General features: G+C 50.9%; 1 protein-coding gene across 2 annotated transcripts in view; it reads left to right on the forward strand.

Moving 5' to 3' along the window:
- The window catches only part of LOC147119891 (uncharacterized), an 81,662-nt gene extending 76,057 nt beyond the window's left edge, over nucleotides 1-5,605 (forward strand). For both annotated transcript variants that reach the window (XM_085985290.1, XM_085985291.1), the window contains one exon: nucleotides 4,815-5,605. In XM_085985290.1, the coding sequence (XP_085841416.1) occupies nucleotides 4,907-5,440 (534 nt within the window). In that variant the 5' untranslated portion in view covers nucleotides 4,815-4,906 and the 3' untranslated portion in view covers nucleotides 5,441-5,605. The remainder of the gene's footprint in view (nucleotides 1-4,814) is intronic.
- Nucleotides 5,606-9,614: the final 4,009 nt, after the last annotated feature.

Genomic DNA, 9,614 nt, shown 5'->3' on the forward strand with positions numbered 1-9,614 from the left:
GGTGGGAATCCCCATGTACAGTCGCAGTGTTGGAATCCCCATGTACAGTCCCAGGGTTGGAATCCCCATGTACAGTCCCAGGGTTAGAATCCCCATGTACAGTCCCAGGGATGGAATCCCCATGTACAGTCCCAGGGCTGGAATCCCCATGTACAGTCCCAGGGCTGGAATCCTCATGTACAGTCACAGGGCTGGAATCCCCATGTACAGTCCCAGGGTTGTAATTCCCTTGCACAGTCCCAGGGTCTGAATCCCCTTGCACAGTCCCAGGGATGGAATCCCCATGCACAGTCCCAGGGTTAGAATCCCTATATACTGTCCCAGGGCTGGAATTCCCAAGAACAGTCCCAGGTTCAGAATCCCGAGGTACAGTCCCAGGATTAGAATCCCCATGTACAATCCCAGGGTTAGAATCCCCTTGTGCAGTCCCAGGGTTGGAATCCCCATGTACAGTCCCAGGGATGGAACCCCCATATACAGTCCCAGCGTGGTTATCCCCCTGTACAGTCCCAGGGTTGGAATCCCCATGTACAGTGCCAGGGTCTGAATCCCCTTGCACTGTCCCAGGGTTGGAATCCCCATGTACAGTCCCAGGGTTAGAATCCCTATATATTGTCCCAGGGCTGGAATCCCCAAGAACAGTCCCAGGTTTAGAATTCCCAGGTACAGTCCCAGGGTTAGAATCCCCATGTACAGTCCCAGGGTTGGATTCCCTATGTACAGACACAGGGCTAGAATCCCCATGTACAGCCGCAGTGTTGGAATCCCCATGTACGGGCCCAAGTTTGGATTCCCCATGTACAGTCCCAGGGTTGGAATCCCCATGTACAGTCCCAGGGATGGAATCCCCATGTACACTCCCCGGGCTGGAATTCCCATGTGCAGTCCCAGGGTTAGAATCCCCATGTGCAGTCCCAGGGTTGGAATCCCCATGTACATTCCCAGGGTTTGAATCCCCTTGTACAGTCCCAGGGCTGGAATCCCCATGTAGGCCCCCAACGTTATAATCACCATGTACAGTCCCAGGGTTGGAATCCCCATGTACAGTCCCAGAGTTGGAATCCCCATGTACAGTCCAAGGGTTGGAATCCCCATGTACAGTCCCAGGGTTCGAATCCCCATGTACAGTCCCAGGGTTGGAATCCCCATGTGCAGTCCCAGGGTTGGAATCCCCATGTACAGTCCCAGGGACAGAATCCCTATATACTGTCCCAGGGCTGGAATCCCCAAGAATAGTCCCATGTTTAGAATCCCCAGGTACTGTCCCAGGGTTAGAATCCCCTTCTCCAGTCCCAGGGCTGGAATCCCCATGTACAGTCACAGGGCTGGAATCCCCATGTACAGTCCCAGGGTTGTAATTCCCATGCACAGTCCCAGGGTCTGAATGCCCTTGCACAGTCCCAGGGTTGGAATCCCCATGTACAGTCCCAGGGTTAGAATCCCTATATACTGTCCCAGGGCTGGAATCCCCAAGTACAGTCCCAGGTTTAGAATCCCCTTGTACACCCCCAGGTTTAGAATCCCATGTACAGTCCGAGGGATGGAACCCCCATGTACAGTCCCAGAGCTGGAAAATCCATGTACAGTCCCAGTGCTGGAATTCCCTTGTACAGTCCCAGGGTTGGAATCCCCATGTACAATCCTCGGGTTGGAATCCCCATGTACATCCCCAGGGTTAGAATCCCCATGTATGGTCCCAGGGTTGAAATCCCCATGTACAGTCCCAGGTTTGGAATGCCCGTGTACAGTCCCAACATTGGTATCCCCATGTACAGTCCCAGGGTTAGAATCCCCATGTACGGCCCCAGGGTTGGAAACATCATGTACAATCCCAGGGCTGGAATCCCCAGGTTCTGTCCCAGGGTTAGAATCCCCATGTACAGTCCCAGGGCTGGAATCCCCATGTACAGTCCCAGGGCTGGAATTCCCATGTGCAGTCCCAGGGTTAGAATCCCCATGTGCAGTCCCAGGGTTGCAATCCCCATGTACATTCCCAGGGTTTGAATCCCCTTGTACAGTCCCAGGGCTGGAATCCCCATGTAGGCCCCCAGCGTTATAATCACCATGTACAGTCCCAGGGTTGGAATCCCCATGTACAGTCCCAGAGTTGGAATCCCCATGTACAGTCCAAGGGTTGGAATCCCCATGTACAGTCCCAGGGTTCGAATCCCCATGTACAGTCCCAGGGTTGGAATCCCCATGTGCAGTCCCAGGGTTGGAATCCCCATGTACAGTCCCAGGGACAGCATCCCTATATACTGTCCCAGGGCTGGAATCCCCAAGAATAGTCCCATGTTTAGAATCCCCAGGTACTGTCCCAGGGTTAGAATCCCCTTGTATGGTCCCAGGGTTGAAATCCCCATGTGCAGTCCCAGGGTTGGAATCCCCATGTACAGTCCCAGAGTTGGAATCCCCATGTACAGTCCCAGAGTTGGAATCCCCATGTACAGTCCAAGGGTTGGAATCCCCATGTACAGTCCCAGGGTTCGAATCCCCATGTACAGTCCCAGGGTTGGAATCCCCATGTACAGTCCCAGGGTTAGAATCCCCATGCACAGTCCCAGGGTTGGATTTCCCATGTACAATCCCAGGCTTGGAATTCCCATGTACAGTCCCAGGGCGGTTATCCCCATGTACAGTCCCAGCGCGGGAATCCCCATGTCCAGTCCCAAGATTGTAATCCCCATGTTCAGTCCAGGGGTTGGATTCCCCATGTACAGTCCCAGGATTCGAATCCCCATGTACAGTCTCAGGGTTGGAATCCCCATGTACAGTCCCAGGGTTGGAATCCCCATGTACAGTCTCAGGGTTGGAATCCCCATGTACAGTCCCAGGGTTGGAATCCCCATGTACAGTCCCAGGGTTGGAACCCCCATGCACAGTCCCAGGGTTGGAACCCCCATGTACAATCCCAGGGTTAGAATCCCCTTGTACAGTCCCAGTTTTGGAATCCCCATGTACAATCCCAGGGATGGAATTCCCATGTACATTCCCAGGGCGGTTATCCCCATGTACAGTCTCAGCGCGGGAATCCCCATGTCCAGTCCCAAGATTGTCGTCCCCATGTACAGTCCCAGGGGTTGGATTCCCCATGTACAGTCCCAGGTTTCGAATCCCCATGTACAGACCCAGGGTTAGAATCCCCATGTACAGTCCCAGTGTTGTAATCCCCATTTACAGTCCCAGAGCTGGAAAATTCATCTACAGTCCCAGGGTTCGCATCCGCATGTGCAGTCCCAGTGTTAGAATCACCTTGTACTGCCCCAGGGTTGGAATCCCCATGTACATCCCCAGGGTTACAATCCCCATGTATGGTCCCAGGTTTAGAATCCCCTTATACAGTCCCAGTGTTGGAATTCCCATGTACAGTCCCAGGGTTAGAATCCCCATGTACAGTCCCAGGGTTGGAATGCCCGTGTACAGTCCCAAGATTGGTATCCCCATGTACAGACCCAGGGATAGAATCCCCATGTACAATCCCAGGGTTAGAATCCGCATGTACAGTCCCAGGGCTGGAATCCCCATGTACAGTCCCAGGGCTGGAATCCCCATGTACAGTCCCAGGGCTGGAATCCCCATGTACAGTCCCAGGGCTGGAATCCCCATGTACAGTCCCAGGGCTGGAATCCCCATGTACAGTCCCAGGGCTGGAATCCCCATGTACAGTCCCAGGGCTGGAAACCCATGTACAGTCCCAGGGCTGGAACCCCCATGTACTGTCCCAGGGTTGGAATCCCCATGTGCAGTCCCAGGGCTTGAATCCTTATGTGAAGTCCCTGGATTAGAATCCCCATGTGCAGTCCCAGGGTTTGATTCCCCATGTACAGTCGCAGTGTTGGAATCCTCATGTACGGGCCCAAGCTTAGAATCCCCATGTACAGTCCCAGGGTTGAATCCCCTTGTACAGTCCCAGGGTTGGATTCCCCATGTACAATCCCAGGGTTGGAATCCCCAAGTGCAGCCCCAGGGTTGGATTCCCTATGTACAGTCGCAGGGTTGGAATCCCCATGTACGGGCCCAGAGTTGGATTCCCCATGTACGGGCCCAGGTTTGGAATCCCCATGTACAGTCGCAGGGTTGGAATCCCCATGTACAGGCCCAGGGTTAGAATCCCCATATACAATCCCAGGGTTGATTCCCCATGTACATTCCCAGGGTTAGAATCCCCATGTACAGTCCCAGGGTTGAATCCCCTTGTACAGTCCCAGGGTTGGATTCCCCATGTACATTCCCAGGGTTAGAATCCCCATGCAGAATCCCAGGTTTGGAATCCCCATCTACAATCCCAGGGTTAGAATGCCCTTGTACAGTCCCAGGGTTAGAATCCGCTTGTGCAATCCCAGGGCTAGAATCCCCATGTACAGTCCCAAGGTTGGAATCCCTCAGCAACACCGAGTGTGGGTCTCGGGCCCCGAGTCAGAGCCGGTGAACATGCGGCCAGGACCCCGGCACCATTAACCCCAGGGTGAAGCGCCTCCCCTAAACAAGAAACACAACAACTTGTTTGGGAGGTGCTGTCAAGGTTGTAGTCGAGTTGCAGATGTATAAAGTCGCTCCTTCACCCCTCGCTCTCTCTCCTCCCATAAAGGCCAGAGTCTTGTGTAGGCCTAGACCGTGTGGTGGGTTCCCTTCCCTGAAGGACATTAGTGAACCAGTTGGGTTTTTACGACAATCCGGCAGCTTTCATGGTCACTTTTTCTAATGCCGGCCCCACAAATTCCCAGATTCATTCATCTCAATTTCACAACCTGCCTTTGTGTTTTTGGGAGTTCTCTCTCATCCTCCCTTTTTCCTGTTTTAAATTCTTTTTGCAGGGTGTTAGAAGCGGAGGATTTGCAGACGGGAAACTCAAACCAAACCTCACTTCAAGAACTGACAGTTACTCAATTCATCAGGACCTTTGAGCATGGAAGCAGAAAGCACCGTTCAGAGCGGGGAGAATCCGTACATGTGTTCTGTGTGTGGACGAGGCTTCAACCGAACTTCTGGCCTGTCGAGACACAAGCGCAATCACACTGGGGAGAGGCCGTTCGCCTGCACTGTGTGTGGGAAGGGATTCACTCAGTCATCCCACCTGCTGACACACTATCGAGTTCATACTGGAGAGAGGCCATTCACCTGCTCCGAGTGTGGGAAGGGATTCACTCGGTCATCCCACCTGCTGCAGCACCAGCGTGTTCACACTGGGGAGAGACCGTTCACCTGCTCCGAGTGTGGGAAGGGTTTCACTCAGTCATCCCACCTGCTGACACACCAGCGAGTTCACAATGGGGAGAGACCGTACAGCTGCTCTGAGTGTGGGAAGGGATTCACTCAGTCATCTAACCTACTGACACACCAGCGAGTTCACACTGGGGAGAGACCGTTCACCTGCTCCGAGTGTGGGAAGGGATTCACTTGTTTATCCAACCTGCTGAAACACCGGCGAGTTCACAAGTGACTGCAGGGTTTGCATTCTGATGTTATTGCTGCTGTTAATTACATCCAGGACTGAATGATGTTCATTCTGACAGTTGGAGTTTGTTTCTACTGATGTTAATAACCCCTGTAACTGGGCTGGAGTTTAATATTTGGATATATGTCAAATAAATCAGTTTTCTTTAAACACATTGTTGTGGATTTTTGTCATTCCCACCTGAGTGTTTAGCATCACCTGGCTGGAGCTCAGAAAGGACAATCTGGGGGAGGATCGTACGGCGGGAACAGAACTACAGCCTGGACACAGTCCTTCAGGGCCACACTGAGAGGGGCAAATGGCACTTTGGTCTTTCTCGTCTCTCTTCACTGACAGCAATGTCCCCGTGCAGGTTAATCTTGAGGCCTGTAAGGTCCAGATGATTTCCACCCAAAGGTGTTTAAAGAGATCGGTCGGGTGCTCTGTGAGCCCCTTGCCCGTGTCTTCAGCTCAGTAGAGTCAGGGATTGCTCCCTGAGATTGGAAGGTAGCTCATGTAGTTCGCATTTTCCAAATTGGGGACAAATCAGAGCCAGGGAACTAGAGGCCCATCAGTGTGATATCGATCACAGGGAAGGTGCCTGAAGGGATCCAAAGAGAACTGGAGGCCCATCAGTGTGATATCAATCACAGGGAAGGTGCCAGAAGGGATCCAAAGAGAACTGGAGGCCCATCAGTGTGATATCAATCACAGGGAAGGTGCCAGAAGGGATCCTAAGAGAACTAGAGGCCCATCAGTGTGATATCGATCACAGGGAAGGTGCCTGAAGGGATCCTAAGAGATGCTGTTTTCGATCATGGGGAAAGGGGAGGAGCCATTAGAGATATTCATCATGGCTTCCAGAAAACAAGGCCAACTTGCTTGAGTTTTGTGAAGAAGTTGCTGGGTTGGGGGGATGAGGGGAATCCGGTTGACATTGTCTACCTCAGGGGTGTCAATCTCATTTTCCAAGGTGGGCCAAATCCAATATCCTGGCCCTTGGCGAGGGCCACATTCAGCAACAGTTATTAAAATAGAAATAGATGAAGATAATCTATATTGGTATTTACTTACATTTAGATTTTATTTCCAGCTACTGCTGCTCCTGATCCCTGGCACCTCTGCGCTTGAACCATTGCATCAACATTTGGAGCTAGTGACTGGGCTGAGGCCTGTCTGGGATAAAAACATGAGGACCACTTGTCCCCACAGAACTTTGTGCCCCAACCACTGACCCTGGAAGTGAATTCCACAGCCTCACAACTCTCTGTGTAAAGAAGTTTCTCTCGATCACTGTTCTAATTCTCCTACATTTAATCTTGTATCTATGGCTCCTTGTCCTGACCCCTCAATCACTGGAAACAGCCTGCTTCTATCTACAGCATCCCACCTTTCATCATTTTAAACATTTCTATCGTATCACCCTGGAATATGTGTTGAATATGAGAAGGATGAGTCCGAACAGAAAGGACACAAAGTCAGACTGGGCCTGAGACTGAGCCACTGACCATTCTGGTCAGGAATGCACCTGTCTTGTTTGACTTCCTGTAGTCCTGATCTGTTTACAACCACAACTGGCCACCTCAGTGATCATTAGCAATAAACCTCAAGCACACAACACTCTCTGCTGCTCACACCTTGTAAACCTTATCTCTGGGCCTCCACACTGGGGAGGAAAACTGCAAGATGAAGGGTAAAGTGGATTTGTACCTTCCCCTGGCAATCTGCGTGCTTTACTCTAACCTTTACTCTTCAAATAAAGTAACTTCCTGCAGGCACTTTTCAAGGTTTCCTTGCTGACCTTTTTACTGCAGTTCAGAGTGACATCACAATGACTATTGACCCTGAATGATTTCCGGTTCGGGGCAGGTGTTACACTTGGGGGTTGTGGTTACGGGAAGTGGTTCGGGTTGGGACTAGGGGTTCATAGTTAGGAATAAAGGTTAGTAGTTATACTTACAGGTTAGGATTAGGGGTTAGTGGTTTGGGGTCGGGGTCAGGATTAGGGCTTAGGGATAGAATCCACTTTTGAGAATGCCAGTGTCACTGGACGTGTCTTTTTCATTTCATGTTTTTTAACCTCACGCAGACAATTCACAAAACAGCCTCCTGAATTGTTCATTCCAGGAACCTTCTTTTTGGCCCGATCCTGATTTCCTCCCTTCATTTCATATCTCAACATTTCTCACAGAAAAAGACACCAGGGATATTAGATATTGGGACAAGAACAGGTGGATCCAGGTGTTGCACTGGTTACATCCAATCATCGGCCTGCCTGAAAAGGGCTTCTGATAATCCTGTCACCAGGCTTCGCCATTCGCCTTCTGATTCCACCATCATATCTTCATCCATTACCTGCCTTTCACAGTCAGAAGAAGGGGGCAGGCAGGGCGTCAGGAAAGCCCCAGAGTGCATCTCACTTAACCATTTTTCTGTGTTGGAAAACGGTGAAAGTGACGGTTCCTCTGGGGAGTGTAGCCAGAGCCAAGTTCACGGCACTATGGGTGGCTCAGCTGCACAAGGGGGGAGGAGTAAGAGTGGAAGGGCAATAGTAGTAGGAGACTCAATAGTGAGGGGTGCAGACAGGCGTTTCTGCGGCCGCAGACGTGACTCCAGGATGGTATGTTGTCTCCCTGGTGCCAGGATCAAGGATGTCACTGAACGGCTGTAGGGCATTCTGAAAGGGGAGGGCGAACAGTCAGAGGTCATTGGTACCAACGACATAGGTAGAAAGAGTGATGAGGTCCTGCAACAAGAATTTAGGGAGCTAGGTAGCAGATTAAAAAGCAGGACCTCAAAAGTTGTAATCTCTGGATTACTCCTGGTGCCACGTGCTAGTGAGTATAGGAATAGGAGGATAGAGTGGATGAATGCGTGGCTAAAAGGTTGGTGCAGGAGGGAGGGCTTTAATTTCCTGGATCACTGGGTCTGTTTCTGGGGAAGGTGGGACCTGTACAAGTCGGACGGGTTGCACCTGAACCGGAACGGGACCAACATCCTTGCGGGGAGGTTTGCTAGTACTGTTGTGGTGGGTTTAAACTAACTTGGCAGGGGGATGGGATACGGAGTGGAGCTATAGTGGGGGCTGATGCACAGCCAAATATAGAGGAAAAAGATAGGTCAGTCTGGAAGGCAGAGCAAATATGTAACGGCGCAAGGCTGGATGGCATTTATTTTAATGCAAGGAGTCTTGCGAGTAAGGCAGATGAATTGAAGGTGTTGATGAACACATGGGAGTATAATATTGTTGCTATCACAGAGACATGGTTGAGGGAGGGGCAGGACTGGCAGCTCAATATTCCAGGGTATAGAATCTTCAGGTGAGACAGAGGGGGGTGTAAAAGAGGAGGGGCGAAACATAGAAGATAGGAGCAGGAGTAGGCCATTCGGCCCCTTGAGCCTGTTCCGCCATTAAATGAGATCATGGCTGATCATCCAAATTCAGTACCCTGTCCCTGCTTTCTCCCCATATCCCTTGATCACTTTAACCTTAAGAAATATATCTAACCCCTTCTTGAATATATTTAATAAGTTGGCCTCAACTGCCTTCTGTCGTAGAGAATTCCACAGGTTCACCACTCTCTGGGTAAAGAAATTCCTCCTCATCTCAGTCCTAAAAGGCTTATCCCTTATCCTGAGACTGTGACTCCTGGTTCTGGACTGCCCCGCCATCGGGAACATCCTTCATGCATCCTGTCTGTCTAGTCCTCTTAGAATGTTATAAGTTTTAATGAGATCCCCTCTCATTCTTCTAAACTCTAGCGAATATAAGCCTAATCGACCCAATCTCTCTCCATACATCATTCCTGCCATCCCAGGTATTAGTCTGGTGAATCTTTGCTGCACTCCCTCCATGGCAAGTACATCCTTCCTCAGATAAGGCGACCAATACTGCACACAATACTCAGGGTGTGGTCTCACCAAGGCCCTGTACAACTGCAGCAAGACATCCTTGCTCCTGTACTCGAATCCTCTTGCTATGAAGGCCAACATACCATTTGCCTTCTGAACCTCCTGCTGCACCTACATGCTTACCTTCAGCGACTGGTGCACAAGGACACCCAGGTCTCGAAATAACAACAGAAAATGCTGGAAAAACTCAGCAGGTCAGGCAACATCCGTGGAGAGAAATTTGAGTTGACGTTTCGGGTTTGACCCTTCTTCAAAACTGGAGAGAAAA

Source organism: Somniosus microcephalus, chromosome 4 (genome assembly GCF_052327205.1).
Source record: "Somniosus microcephalus isolate GS21.2 chromosome 4, FLI_Smic_1.0, whole genome shotgun sequence".
Classification (NCBI taxonomy): domain Eukaryota; kingdom Metazoa; phylum Chordata; class Chondrichthyes; order Squaliformes; family Somniosidae; genus Somniosus; species Somniosus microcephalus.